This window comes from Cetorhinus maximus, chromosome 17 (genome assembly GCF_964194155.1).
Source record: "Cetorhinus maximus chromosome 17, sCetMax3.hap1.1, whole genome shotgun sequence".
NCBI lineage: Eukaryota > Metazoa > Chordata > Chondrichthyes > Lamniformes > Cetorhinidae > Cetorhinus > Cetorhinus maximus.
Window position 1 is genome coordinate 24496462 of NC_135895.1, and position 14964 is coordinate 24511425.

The following is a 14964-nucleotide window of genomic DNA, read 5'->3' on the forward strand; positions in this document are numbered from 1 at the left end:
AGGTGAGAATAAGGGGAACCTTAGTGCGGTTCTGGGGAGGAGGGAAAGGGGTGAGAGCAGAAGTGTGGAAAATAAGACAGACATGGTCGAGGGCCCTGTCATCCAGAGTGGGGAGGCAATCCTCGGTTGAGAAAAGAAGAAGACACCTGAGAAACACTGGAGTGGAAGGTTGCATCATTGGAACAAATGCGATGGAGACAGAGGAACGGGGAGAATGGAATGGAGTCTTTACAGGGTGTAAGGTGCAAGGAAGTGTAGTTGAGGTAGCTGTGGGATTCATTGGGCTTATACTGAATATTAGTTGATAGCCTATCACCAGAAATGGAGGCAGAGAAGTCAATGAAGGGATGAGTTGGAGATGGGCCATGTGAAACTGAGAGATGGGTGGAAATTGGAAGCAAAGTTGAAGAAGTTTTTCAGTTCAGGGTGAGAACAGGACACGGCACCAATACATTCATCATTGTACCAGAAAAAGTGTTGAGTAAGGGGGCCTGAGTAGGACTGGAACAAGGAATGTTCCACATATTCCATAAAAAGACAAGCATAGCTAATACCCATATGGGTACCCATAGCAACACCTTTTATTTGGAGGAAATGAGATGTATTAAAGGAGAAATTTTTCAATGAGAGAACAAGTTAGGTTAGCCGTTTAAGGGTGGTCGTCAATGCACACTGGTACAGCCTCCATTCAAGGAAGAAATGGAGAGCCCTAAGACCATCCTGGTGGGAGGTGGAGATAAGCAGAGGACTTTGCTTCATCACTTTGATGGGAATTTCAAATGAAAATACACAGTTTTGTTAGCAAATGGAAAAGAGCTTCCACTCACTGAATTGTTACATGATGATCCTTACATATATTATCTGTACAACCTGATGCCAATAATGGTTAAACCATTGTTTTCTTCAGCAATATAAAGTTGGTTTATATTGTATGTTCTATGTTAAGTGCAGTAAGTTTTCTAACTTTAAGAATTCTTGCCAGATAGGATTTTGAGAATGACTGGCAGCAATGTTTAGTTTTAAACTTAGAAAAAACACTGGACTCTGACTTATAATAAAATGGGAATGTGTAATTGTGAGTGGAAAAGATTATGTGTGAGGAGAAGCAGGGAGATTGGGTGAGACCAATGGTTGAGTACTTTCATCAAACTGTTGTCTTCAATATATTCTACTGGACAAGTGTGAGTTTATGACAGATCTCTGTCCACAGATACCTCCGAGCCTATTAAGTGTTTCCACCATTTTCTGTTTTTTAAATGTGAGTTTATTATTGCTCTTTGGTGATCGTGACAAGTCCCAGGACTTGTCTGCCCAGTTTTACATTTGGATCAGATTCAAGCTTATACAACTATAAATTGTCAGTTTGCAAACCTTTATCTTGCAGCCCATTGTTTCCCCTCGCCCTTAACTCATATTGGATACATTTCCAGGACGGGGTCTGACTCTCTGGCAGCTCAGTCAAATCATCGTTCCCCATGTCTAAGTCCGGACAAGTCTATAAGCATGTGCCCACCATGGTTCAAAGCCGTCTTGCATGCACATACCAACATTCCAGTAGGGGTCACTGCATATCACTCTGGAGGAAATTTATACCAGCCAGTGATAAACCTGGGAGCTTTTTTGTTTGGCGTGGCTCAGCCCCACATTAAATAAGACCATTGCCCAGGAATATTCCACAGCTTATTCAATCAATACAGAATTAAATACAGGAGTGCTGCGAGCACTTAAAAATTTAGATTTAAAACTTGTGACCTGAATTTTACTTTTGGTGGGCGCGCGTGATCGGCGGGCCCGGGAGTGGTCAGGAAACTCGCCCCCAACCGCGATTTCACACAGGCTGGCCAATTAATGGCCAGCCAGCATGAAGCACGCGCCGAAATGCTCAGCGCTGCCAGGGTGGGGGTGGGAAGGGGGCAGGCGATGATGTTTCCGCGGTTACAGATGAGCGCTGTGAGAGACCACCCTGAAGGCAGACAGCTGCCTCAGGGAGCTGCAGACCTGAAAATGATCAAATAAGGGTTAAAAAAAGCCGCAAAGAAATGTCCATGCATCAAAATCAATCACCTGAAATTATAGCTGATAAAAATGCTGTGCACAGATATTTATTTTTATTTTATTTCATAAAAGAAATCTCACCCTGCCTTTGGATGCGGTTTGATGACAAATGCAAAGGCCACCTGGCCGATTTACCCATCCACCAACCATAAGATTGGACGGGTCATGAAAAATCACAGACAATTGCGCCGGTAATGGGCTTAATTTGCCGCTTAATTGTCAGTGAGCACGCTTCCAACTTTTGTGCGCGCCCGCCGAGCGAAATATCACGCAAGTGCGCGATGACCTTGGGACACTCAAATGACGTTTCTTGCACAATTTTACACTCGATCGGATGGGGTGTGCGCCCATCCGCCGGACCTAAAATTCTGCCCTATATTTCTGTCTATGTGAAGGTCGTCACTATTATTGACTACATTTAATGCAATGACGGGGATGAATGGGAAAATTTTTATAGATCAAGATTTTCTAATTAAAGCTAAATGGGTATCCCCCGACTGAGTTGGAGGAGATGCTATTTTATCTTGGCAGGTGCCCTTACTGTATAACGTACAACATAACAGACAGTGGCCTTGAAATTCAGTCACAGAAGCTTTTCAGCTGCTGCGGCCTCCTGTCCAGGCAGGAAGCACAAGCACATTTCTCGCCAAAGTATGCCCCCTGCCACATTTGGAAAGGGCAAACGAGAGGTGTCCTTTACCTAGGTCCAAATCAGACCTAAGGCCCTTTACATATACATACAAGTGGCCTAACACCTGCTTTTGGTCCCCACTTCAACATGAGTTCTCCTGAGGCAGCCAACGCTGCCAGCACTCAGCAAAGCCAACCCTACAGATCACTTGCAAAACAAAGCAAGGTAATTTGCTCTGCAGCACAATCCCGATTGCTGACACTCAGGGCCGTGAGATCCTGGATCTCCCCATCCCAGCCCTGAGATCTCCAATCTCCCTTCATTCTCCAGTCCCTGACCTCTGATCTCTTTTCCCCCAGGAAGTCAGATCCCGACCTTCCTCCCACGCCCTCTCAGAAATCCCCAATCAGACTAAGACAGGATTATGCAATTACGTGCTTTACTGGCAGTGGAATAGCCTGTCAACAATAACCAACATTAATAATGTCTGGTTTAGAGAGAGGTAGCACACAACACCTGGCTGGTACCTATGGAAATACACCATGGCAAGGAGTCAATGCTTCTAAAGAAGGAAGGAGTAGGGACAACATTAAGGGCAGGATTTTGCCCTTGGCGGGGGTGCTCGGCATGGGCGGGCAGGCAGGGGTGGTCGGGAAGCCGACCACCGCCTGCGATCAGCTCCACTCCACGATTTCACGTTGGCGGGCCAATTAAGGCCTGCCCAGCGTGAAACGCGAGCGGCAGCGCTGAATGCTGCCTGTGTGGATGGAGGGAGGAGGGCAAGCGGGCCCAGCCCGATATTCGCGCATGCGCACGAAAGAGCGCTTCAATCTCCCTGAGGCACGGAGCTGCCTCAGGGAGATGAAACGATGTTTAAAAAAAAAATAAAGGAAATAAAATTGTCATGAAACATGTCCTCTCATGTGACTCTGTCACATGAGCTGGGACATGTTTGTAATTCAAAAATAAAATCTTTGTTTGATGTTTATTTGCTTTAGGAAACCTCATCCCACCCGTGGATGAGATTTTCTAAAAAATGTAAAGGCCGTTTGGCCTTTTTGCCCGCCCACCAACCGTTAGGTTGGACGGGCAGCGTAAATTTGAATTTAATTAGCTTCTTAATGGCCTTAATAGGCCTTTTAATTGTCGGCGGGGCATGCAGCCAACTCCGGCACGCGCCTGCCGAACGAAATATCGCAAGACTGCACGATGAGGTCGGGACGCTCGCCTGACGTCACCGCGCATCATTTTACACTCGGGCATGTCGGGCCGAGGGTGATGTTCTGCCCTAAGGAAACAGGCTCCATTTGTTTGTGCGCAACACTAGGGGGAGCACTTCTGCACAAGTTCAGCCTGCGACTATTTAAAGTGAGAGATGCTTTTTAGTGCAATTTTGCTTTCTGTCACTGAATTATGCATTTTTCAACAGAATCAGTTAGTGGAAAAAAACTGCAAACACTCACGGAGCAGCCATTTTAATATCCGTTCAAATTGTTTCAAATAGTTATTCAAGCAGTGAATACAAGATGCCTGGGAGTGACAGATTTTTTTTTTTCTCCAGCAACCAATTAGTTCCACCATTGGTAAAAACTAATAAAATAAATATTTAAGAAAAAAAAAATCATCAAAAGGGCTCAAAGCCACAGTTCTGGAGTTAAGAGTCCTATGATCTATCAACTGAGCGAGCCAGGTTGTATAGGAGCTCCCCGCACAAAGGCTTTCCAACTTTATTACTTGTGAAAATATATTGTATTTATTTATTTACAGAAGTATCATATAGTGGTTAAATTTGCAGTTAAACTTATGCGCAATTTGTGCACAACACTAGGGGGAGCACTTCTGCACGTGTTCAGCCTGCGACTATTTCAAGTGAGAGATGCTTTTTAGTGCAATTCTGCTTTCTGTCACTGAATTATGCATTTCTTTGCAAGCTGTTTTTCAACAAAATCAGTTAGTGGAAAAAAAACTGCCTTTTTGCGGTGTTAAACGAGCCTGGGAGCAAAACGGCACACACCCACCATCTTGGTGGGAGACTCTGCGCATGCTCCAGCAGCCTGAGTGCGGGCCAAATGCACACTCGCAACTGTTCCGGATGCCTTTCCGGTCAGCAGCAGGCATTACAGCGAAGAGAAACCGTGCCTAGCTATTTAGAAGAGTTTCAGATGGAAACTACAGGTCAAAAATGAAGTAGAAACTCTGAGGTTTCTCAGAGCCCACAATTTTATTCTGCGGAGCGGAAATCCAGGCGATCCCTTCTCACCCAACCTTCCAACTCAGGCTAGGTGAGAACTGTGTAGGGCAGCGCGCTCCTGAGGCCTTCGGCCGAGGGCTGCACAATTGGATGTATGGAGGCCACGCCCCCCCCACCCCCCCCCCCCCACCCCCCCGGCCGCTTTTCACAGCACCAGGGAGAAGGTAGGTTTGTAAGGTAAGTAAATGAAGGGGTGGCAGAGGGCAGTGCTGTGTGACCGGGGGGTCAGGGGAGGTTGGTCAGGGGATCAGTGGGGGTGTTGGGGGGGGTGGGCAGGTCAGGTGGTCAGCGAGAGGGGAAGCAGTTGGTGAGTGGGGGTGTTGGGTGGTCATGGGGTGGTAGGTCAGGGGGTCAGTTGTGGGGGGGGCAATCAGGTGGTCGGGGGGTGTTGGGTGGTCAGATGGAGTGTCGGGTCATCGGGGTGGAGTGCTGGGTGGTCGGGTGGTCATGGGGCGCTTTTGGGGAGCATCGGGTGGTCAGCGGGGTGTGGGTGAGGGTCCGGTGGTCAGTGGGCAGGGGCGGGGTTCTGTCAGGGGAGGGGTGTTAGGTGATCGGTGGGGGAGATTGCATGTTCAGGTGGTCAGTGGGGAGGGTCAGATAGTCAGTTGTGGGGGCCATGTGGTGGTGGAAGGATTGGGGGTTAGGTAGTCAGTGGGAGGGTCAGGTGTTCGGGGGGAGTTCCTGTGGTGGTGTCCACTGGGGTATCAGGTGGTCAGGAGGTTGGTGGTCAGTCAGTGGGAGGGTCCGGTGTTCAGGGAGGGGTCGAAGAGGGTGGGATCAGTTCTATAGTTACCAGTGGGTAGAGTGGTTTTAATTCTTCTAACCTTTCCTGGGTAACTATTACTGTAAGACAGTTGGAACCTCCAAGTTTGCGCTCTAAATCGTACTTTCGGATAGTTCCGATTGATGGGCAATTGCCCAACACATGTTTGAACTTCCCTGAGCTGGGGACTTCCAGGGAGTGTTCCCCAGCACATCTTTAGGATACCCTCCAGTTACGCCTCCCTGAAGCCCAGAGGTCAAGTGCCTCTGAATCATACAGTACAGTAGCGAAAGGGTGGACTTGCTCAATTAAGGATGAGTGTAAGAAGAAACCACATCATTCCCTCCCTAAACCTCTGGGATTCCCTCCCTAAACCTCTCTGCCTCCCTAACTCTCTCTCCACTTTCTAGACACTTCTTAAATCATATTTCTTTGACCAAGCTTTTGGTCACCTATCTAATATCTCCTTAATTGGCTTGGCAAAGTTTTGTCTGATAACACTCCTGTGAAGTGTCTTGGAGCATTTTACTATGGTAGAAGGTGCTATCTAAATGCAAGTTGTTGTTGTATAGCAGTCAATGTGTAGCTTCCAAATTTTTGAGAAAGTACCCCCTATCAAGGCTGACTCTGGAAAGTACAATGCACTCATCGACTTGACATCCTATTCAGTTTACACTTTAATTCTAGCTGAATAAATCAGTTTGTCCGAGGCATTGTGCTTATTTTCCTTATGAAATAAAAAAACTACTCTCCTACTTGTAAAGCTAACATGTAATATTTCATCTTTAATTCACTTCCAGTTGTAACATTGGCAGTTTTTATTTTCAAGCGGAACTATTTTCCATTTCTCACTAAAAAAACCAACAAATGCTGACTTACATGGCTCCAGGCTCCCCTGTAAAGAAAAGGGAGAATAAAGGCAAGACATGTTAGCAACACCGTGGTTACCATTAGCATCCAGTGCACCTAAAACAAGAGAGAAACAGCAGAAGTCAAATGTCGCAATGATCTGCTTGTATTTTATCAACAGTGACTCAAGATTAACAGTTTCAATGCCTGACTATACAGCTGTGTGTCCTGAACTGGTATTGATAACAGCAACCATATCCCACTTAATGAATTGTCAGCCTCCGAACAGTCAAAGCATCTTAGTATGCTATGCTTAGAATATATATTTTTGCATTTTTTGTTTCCAACATCCAACTGCATTTAATGTTAAAATTGAACGCTGATTTATAAATGATGCATCAAAGCAGCAAACCTTTCATTCTGATCGACACTTACTTGACAGTGTTGAAAAAGTTGAGCTGATGCACCAAGGTTTATTGTGCGAAAGACCACCCAGTTTGAAAAGAGTATGATCATGTGCATGGAAAAGCAGTGGTTAGGTGATGTCTGCTTTGGGTTTTCAAAGCTAAAAATTGCAAAATGAGGGTTTTTTCTGAGGGTCGCAATAAAAGCTAGACAGGCTGTTCACCCACATCAGAGGCGCCTTCACTCTGTCCCTTTATATATTTGAAAATTGTAAAGCTATCGTCACAGGGCAGAATTGTTCCACGGTTTTATCATTGACAGAAAACGGTTGATAGGAAGTGCAAACACAGGTCAGTGGCAGTTTGACTCGGCGATGATATCAGCAATTTGAATATGGAATTAAATAATGCAGAAGTAGGGGGTGTCTCAGGGGTTTGCCATTGTACTGCTAGCAGTTAAACTCTGACTGCTTGAAGCCAAGTGTAGGTCAGGTTGAGAGATGTCATTGGGAGTACTAGGGCAAAGTGCAGTTTGCTTTCTCACATTAACTTTCCCCTAAAGTGAAACCACCTTTTATTTGTGCAAATTAAAACAAATTTCCAGACTAGTTTACCTGTTGCGTGTCCTATCGTGCCTATCTCCACAGCATGCACACATCTTGAGGTTTGGAACCAGTATTACTTACAAAAAAAAAGCAATGAGTGGGAGTACAACTCTGCTCTATTTCGCCGATGCATCAAACCCATAGCACTCTCAAGTGCTGCCAAGTTCACTTACAGAAACGCTGCTAATCACCCATAGCCCTCACAACAGACAGAAAACATATAAAGTAGCTTCAGTTGTGTTTTTGTCAACACAAGTAGTAAATAAAAATCAATGGTCAAGTGAAAAGTTTCGCAAATTAAATTAGGCCTATCCACCGTAAAACTACTTCAGTGAGATGCTTTAACATCATTAATGAATAACGAGCTGAATCCTGCTGGACAAATAACAGTATCTTAACATCACACACCATTACTAACATGCAAATTGGCCAGCAACCCCAGGGTGAAGAGATTGGCCGCAAGATGTGAACCTTTAAAGCTTGCTGGTCGATTTACTGCTCTGCACAAACAGCATCTCACCCTTAGCTGCCCTGTTATTTTTAAGAACTTTTTGGATTTACACATTAAACTCACCGCAGATAGTGATTACTGGAAGTGAACAATGTTAGTACCTTTTTAACAATGTGATAATTGTAATGGAATGCCAATCATCCTCCCTAGCCCAGAAAGCAAGCAAATTAAACTGTTTAAGCTCATTCCGGCAGGTAGCAAATTGTTACTGGAGGTTTTAGAAATGTCAAATTATTTAAAAGCAACATACCTTTCCTTACTGTCTCTTTCTTCTTGCCCTTTTAATTTAATCTTTCTTTCCCTCTCTTTATTTCTCTTTCTGTACCTAATCTGAATCTAATTCACCTGCCATCACTCCTCATGTTTCTTTTTCAATCCTTAAATCTCTTAGATTAAGGATACTCACTGTCGGTCTGGCCATTCATAGAGGTTCCAAATGCCACACTGTCCTTGCCACACCATTATCACCTTGCACTTGCAGCAAGTTACACCTTAAAAAAGAATTCAACTGATGGATGCAGAAAAAAAGGCCCACCTTCCACAAGTTTCCCGATTCCAGGAATTTGTTGCATTAATTGTGAATGCGAAGGTTTTTTTTAAAAAACCCATTTTTGGCATTCTTGTTTGTTAGATTACTCTCATTCGTGTATACCAACTCATCATTCACAACATTGGCTAAGCTTATCTTCCACAAGGCAAGTAAAAAGGAAGATGTTAAAAATTTACCCATTTGCACCTCTTCAGGCACAGTTGTTTTATTTGTGGGGTCAGCCTGATGGGAAGTTTACTGCCTTTTCCCTCGCAGGCCACCTTTGTGAATATTGCAGTTGGTTCCTGATAATGTCATTGGTACTAACCATATGTACGATAAGTTGGGTGAGTGTCCTTACTGCCTGTTCAGCAGAACAGGTGAAAATGGAAACTTGCCAACTCCTCGTGGCTCCAGGACAAGTCGTAACAATCCCAGTGGTGCATTTTTTTAAAAAAAAATCTGTAATAACCTAATGCAATCTATTTCTTGAAAATTCAAACTATTTCTCCCACTCTTTCAGGAGTTTCAAACTGACAGATTCTGTTAGAGCTTTTCAAACCATCTGCTTCCAGTTCAGAGAAATCAATCTTTTATAGCCCAGAAAATTTTTTATCACAATATCCGGAGGAGGAACAGTGTCAGGCTACGGTGTAGGTATTGTTCACCACATGTGCTCTGATAAGAGAGCAGTGCAATATGTGCACCCAAATAGAAGCTATGTCAAATGTTCCTTGGAAAATACAAATTTAAACAGCGCTACTGCACAAAGCGTTAGCAGATACTAGATTGGCACTTGTTATAATAGAGCTAATTGCATTGCTCTCATTGAGTTTTTAGACAGTATCCAAGATGGAACAAAATAAATCAGTGCCACGGGATTCCCACTCAGTTATCACCCTTGAAAGTGAGTTATGAAGGGGAAGTAAGGAGTCTGCAAAGGGGAATAGAATAGGTTAAGTGAGTGGGAAAAAATTTGGCAGATGGAGCATAATGTGGGAAAATGTGAACTTGTTCACTTTGGCAGGAAGAATAGAAAAGCAGCATGTTATTTAAATGGGGAGGGGTTGCAGAGCTCTTGAGGTACAGAGGGATCTGGGTGTCCTGGCACATGAATCGCAAAAGGTTAGTAAGCAGGGACCGCAAGTGATTAGGAAGGCAAATGGAATGTTGTTGTTTATTGCAAGGGGAATGGAGTATAAAAGTGGGGATGTTTTGCTACAGTTGCACAGGGTGTTGGTGAGACCGCATCGAGAGTACTGCGTGCAGTTTTGGTTTCTTTATTTAAGAAAGGATATAAATGCGTTAGAAGCAGCTTGGACAAGGTTCACTTGACTGATATCTAGGATGGGTGGGTTATCTTATGAGGAAACATTGGACAGGCTGAGCCTGTACTGGAGTTTAGAAGAATGAGAGGTGATCTTATTGAAACATATAAGGGGGACTTGACTGAGGGGACTTGACTGGGTGGATGCTGAAAGGATGTTTCCCCTTGTGGGAGAGACCAGAACTAAGGGACACAGTTTAAAAAGAAGAGGCCTCCCATAAAATGGAATTGAGAAGAATTTTTTTCTCTCAGAGGATTATGAGTCTTTGGAACTCTCTTCCCCCGAGAGTGGTGGAGGCAGGGTCAATGAATATTTTTAAGGCAGAAGTAGATAGATTCTTGATTAACAAGGGAGTCAAAGGTTATTGGCGGTAGGTAGAATGTGGACTTGAGGCCACAATCAGATCAGGCATGATCTTATTGGATTGTGGAACAGGCTCAAGGGGCCGAATGGCCTACTCCTGCTCCTAATTCGTATGTTTGTATAAATATGGCTCATGCCTGGGCTAAGGGCCTGAACTCCTATTCACTCTAAAGTATTTCTGGATGGAAATGGGCATGCACTTCTTCTCTGCTACACTAGGGGCTTAATAGGTCAGTTAACACCTGAAAGACAGAAAGCTGAACTTACAGCCCATGACTCTTATAGTTACAGTTATTTAAATATAATAGGCATATATTTTGGTCTTTTATCACTTAAGGATCAAACAATGTGCGAAACTGAAAGGGGGAAATCGGGAAGTGAAACTCCAGTAACAAACGCCACCTGATTTTCATACATTCAAATTAATGGAAGAAAAGTCCGATGCATTCTTGAATGAGTGATGGATCCTCCCTGCAAGGCATCTGCACTCTACTCATGTGATGCTGAACACCCAGGGAAAGACCAAAATCTCTACAGTAAAGCATTTGAGTTATGCTCAGTATTTATCAATAGCATAACATCCATAATTTGTTACAGCTGAATTTGACCTGGCATCAGTCACATATTATTGATACAGCACTGATATTTACCTGAAACCAGACCTTTTTGCCAAACAGTGTGCTGGCTGGCCAGACAGGTTTGAAAAATCGAGCTACAATGACGCCAATGTTGGCTGTAGTCACCCAAGCAATAAACATTAATGCTCCTAAGGAAAAAAAATAAAAACATTTACTTGTCATGACACACTGGAATAGAACCTGAAATAAAGAAACCTCTATTAAATCAAATTAGCAAAGGTCTAAGGTTTCTTGTACCCTCGCCTAGGCACCCTCACCGATGTGCTGAGACTTAATAACAAGAGATATTGCTTGCTCAACTGCAAAACAATTCATAATTTAATGACTGAATACTTTAACCCTCTGCATTCAAACAATTGTGAGAGTTATTTCCAAGTACATATAAAAACGAATATTACCATCGATGCCAATATCAAGCCGATTTGGTTCAAGCACTGTGACATTAGAAAGCAATTAAGTGCAAAATGTAGAAGGGGAGGATCAGCTTCTGCTACACCTTAGAATAAGGCATAAGCATACACTGAAACAACAGCACTGGGCTAGCCACATCATGAATACTAAAAGCAGCAGATAATAGATAAAACTTAGTGGCTCCACAGGATCAGAGCAAGGCATTAGGATTAAGATTAAGAGGCCAATTAAGGTTATTAAAGTTGTAATTGTAATTGTCTCTGATTTTCCATCGGTTGGCGGACAGGCGAATCGGCCAGGTGGACTTTGCATTTTTGATGAAACTTCATTCACGGGCGGGATGAGGTTTCTGTTATTAGGTGAAAGAAAAAGAAAAACTTATGGACAGCACTTTAATCGTGTATATGTTCAGGTGACTGATTGTGATGTCTGGACATATTGTTCCCTGATTTTAAAAACTTTATCTAATGCTTTTCAGGTCTTCAGCCTCCTGAGGCAGCATGTCGTCATCATCCTCTGGAATCTAATGACTATTAGGGCCTCCGCTGCATCTCCATGACATGAGCCTGAGCACTGAGAGTATGTGCACTGCCATCAGCTACACAGGAGTCAAACATTTACAGATGCAATGTGTGGACGTCAGTAACGTCCTCGTTGCATGTCGTCATCTTCCTCCTGGAATTTTGCGGCTATTAGGGTCTCACGAGCACACCAGCTTCATCTGGCCACTGCGCTGGCCTCATTGCCAGCATCCTCACCTTCCAGGATCTCATCCCCTCATCCCCTTCGACATCCTCCTCATCGGAGGAGATGGCAGCTCTTCCATCTCCTCCTCGGCCAGGTCTTCCCCCCGTTGCAGCGCAAGGTTGTGTAGCGCGCAGCAAGCTATGATGATGCGTGACACCCTCTGGGGACCGTACTGCAGTGATCCACCAGAACTGTCAAGGCACCGGAACCTCATTTTCAAGATTCCAATTGTGTGCTTCACCAAAGTCCAGGCTGCGGCATGAGCCTCGTTGTACCGTCTCTCTACTGTAGTCTGAGGCCGCCGCATGGGCATCATCAGCCACATCCTCTGTGGGTAGCCCTTGTCCCCGAGGCACCAACTGCAGCCTCTGTGGACCCTGAAAAATGTCAGGGATCTGAGACTAGCCAAGGATGTAGAACTCATGGACGCTTCCAAGGTATTGTGCGCAGACCTGCAGGATCTATTTTTTGTGGTCACACACCAGCTGAACATTCAGTGAGTGGAAGCCCTTATGATTCACACAGTGGACTGTTTGTTGCCATGGAGATCTAAGCGCCATTTGAGTGCAGTTGATGGTGCCCTGCACCTGTGGAAAACCAGAGAACACTGCAAATCCCAGTCTTCATGTTTCTTGGCTTTCCTGATCCCAGTCAAAATGCACAAAGTTCTGTGCCTTTGTGAAGATGGCATCTGTGACCTCCTGTACACTTGTACATGGCTGCTTGCAAGATCCCACACAGGTCACCTGTGAAGCCCTGGAAGGAGCCACTGGTGTAAAAACTGAGTGCCGCGGTCATATTCACTGCCACTGGCAGTGGATGCCCTCCAAGTCCCCATGGCGCCAAATCCTACAGAAGATGGCATATGTGAGCAACCAGTTCCCTTGATTTGTGCAGTTTTTGGCAACACTGGTTCTCGCTCATCTGCAGAAATGGCAAGCGCCGTCTATGGGCCCTGGGTCTAGCAAGGTGCCTACGAGTGACGGCTCACCGTGGATCTTCAGCTGTGACCGGAGAAGGCCCTGCCGCCCCTTCATCTTGAGGGTAGTGCTCCTCCCTTTGCCGAGCCAGGGCCCTCCGTCGCAATCTTCTCCTTTCCCTAGGAAGCATACCGCCATATCACCAGGCTCCATGATCCTGATGTTCTCCTCCCCAGGACCTCTCTTGGTTAAGTCTCCAGCTCTGGCCACCTCTCAGGGCCCCTTCACGCATGCCAGAGAATTCTGGCCACCAATTGGATGGCCAGTGTTCAGTGCGCTTCATGGCTGTTCAAATCCCCACCCACCTTCACCGCACTCCACTCCACTTGACCGATTGGCGGCAGCTTTGGCCACTCGACTGCTATGCTGCGCTCTCAGCTCAGGCATTATCCTAACCTGCACTGCAAGGCTGCACTGTTAGCTTGAACCACAGGGGAGACTTGTCCAAACCTGAATAAATAAATTGCAAGGGGCTCTGAGCACCTCCATCAATGACTGTTCCATGCCCACCTTTCACAAGAGGATTCGACAACTTGCCCAGTCGGCCAATTGTCCTGCAACCTCTTAAAACTCACATTAATTTGCAGTCTACACTAGAGGGGTGAAAATTTCTGGAGCACTTGGTGGCACATGCATGTTTGAGTGGGCAGAAGTGCTTCAGAGGCCCGACTCCAAGCATGTCAATGGAGCTGCTGCTGAACGATCTCAGTTGTGGAAGAATGCTCACTTTCGACAAGATTTTCCAAGTGCACTTCCCTCACCCTCTCCCCACCCCCTTCCCCCCACCCACCCCCAGCACGTGCTTGTGTACTTCCATCAGCCTGTGCTGCCTTCCCCAGCCCCTGGCCCCACCCGCACTGGAGCCCTTGCCCTGTCACCGCACTGAAAGCCAGCCAGGAAGAAGCGACTTGCCTGTGCCTCCCCCCACAACAGAATGCCTCTTCCTTGATGTCCTACGAGCAATCCTCGTGAGTGCTGCACAAGGTTGTGTGCATTCACCTCCAAGTTCCCCTCGAAGTTCAGCTCGCCAGGTGCACGCCGTTTTACGGCAGCCGTAAATCACAACATCTGAAGTCTTGCCAACATGGGAATTAAATTTGGCATGGAGGGATGATTCTGGCACGCGGACAAAATTATGAGATGCAAATGCATTAAAATTAAGTTCCCAACATCGGATGGCGGGAAACACAGCCTGCCACTGACGGGGAAGGGAACAATCACATCCTGGATTTATGTCGCTAGGAAACACGACTAGGGCAATATTTTCTGCTTGTTACCATCCCAGCTGATATTATTACTATTATTACTATTACTATTATTATTACAGCTGATATTAAGCCTGATCCCAGGGTAGAACCCGGCTTGGTAGATCCTAACTTATCTTTTGTTTAGATATGCGGAGAGTGGCTACTGAACAGAGTCACAAGGGTCAGCTGGTGAACTATTAACAAATGACTAAAACATTTATTAAACAAGAAAATATGAACTACATTACAATATTCCATCACCCACAACTATACGTTGACAGAAATATATAGAATTGTAAGGATAATACAAGTTACAAAACTCTCTTTTACTCTAATGTTCACAGTAAGTACATAGTCCATGTAAACCAATTGGCGACCTGTGGTCAGACACACCACACTCTGAAACCAAGTGACAGATGCCACTCAAAACAGATGCTATGAATCTCTCACCAGCTCCCCTCAGGCGCTTGTCACACCATGAGCCAACCAGTCTCACTGAACTCCGTCTTTCACATGAGGGCTTCCAATCTCAACTCTCCAAGAACTCACTTGGAATCTTCTTCCAAACCGACGTTTTCTCTCGGGTGCAAGGGGTCCACTTCCAACGTTTTGAACATTCCTTCCGATGTTCCCCTCCCCGGGTCACCACATG

The 14964-nt window shown here is 45.3% G+C and overlaps 1 protein-coding gene across 1 annotated transcript in view; it reads right to left on the reverse strand.

Annotated features, from left to right (window-relative positions):
• The window catches only part of frrs1b (ferric-chelate reductase 1b), a 40432-nt gene that overhangs the window by 6090 nt on the left and 19378 nt on the right, over positions 1 to 14964 (reverse strand). Inside the window, exons 9-10 of the mRNA XM_078560856.1 lie at positions 10940 to 11055; positions 6580 to 6666 (exon numbers count right to left, since the gene is read on the reverse strand). Of these exons, the coding sequence (XP_078416982.1) occupies positions 6580 to 6666; positions 10940 to 11055 (203 nt within the window). The remainder of the gene's footprint in view (positions 1 to 6579; positions 6667 to 10939; positions 11056 to 14964) is intronic.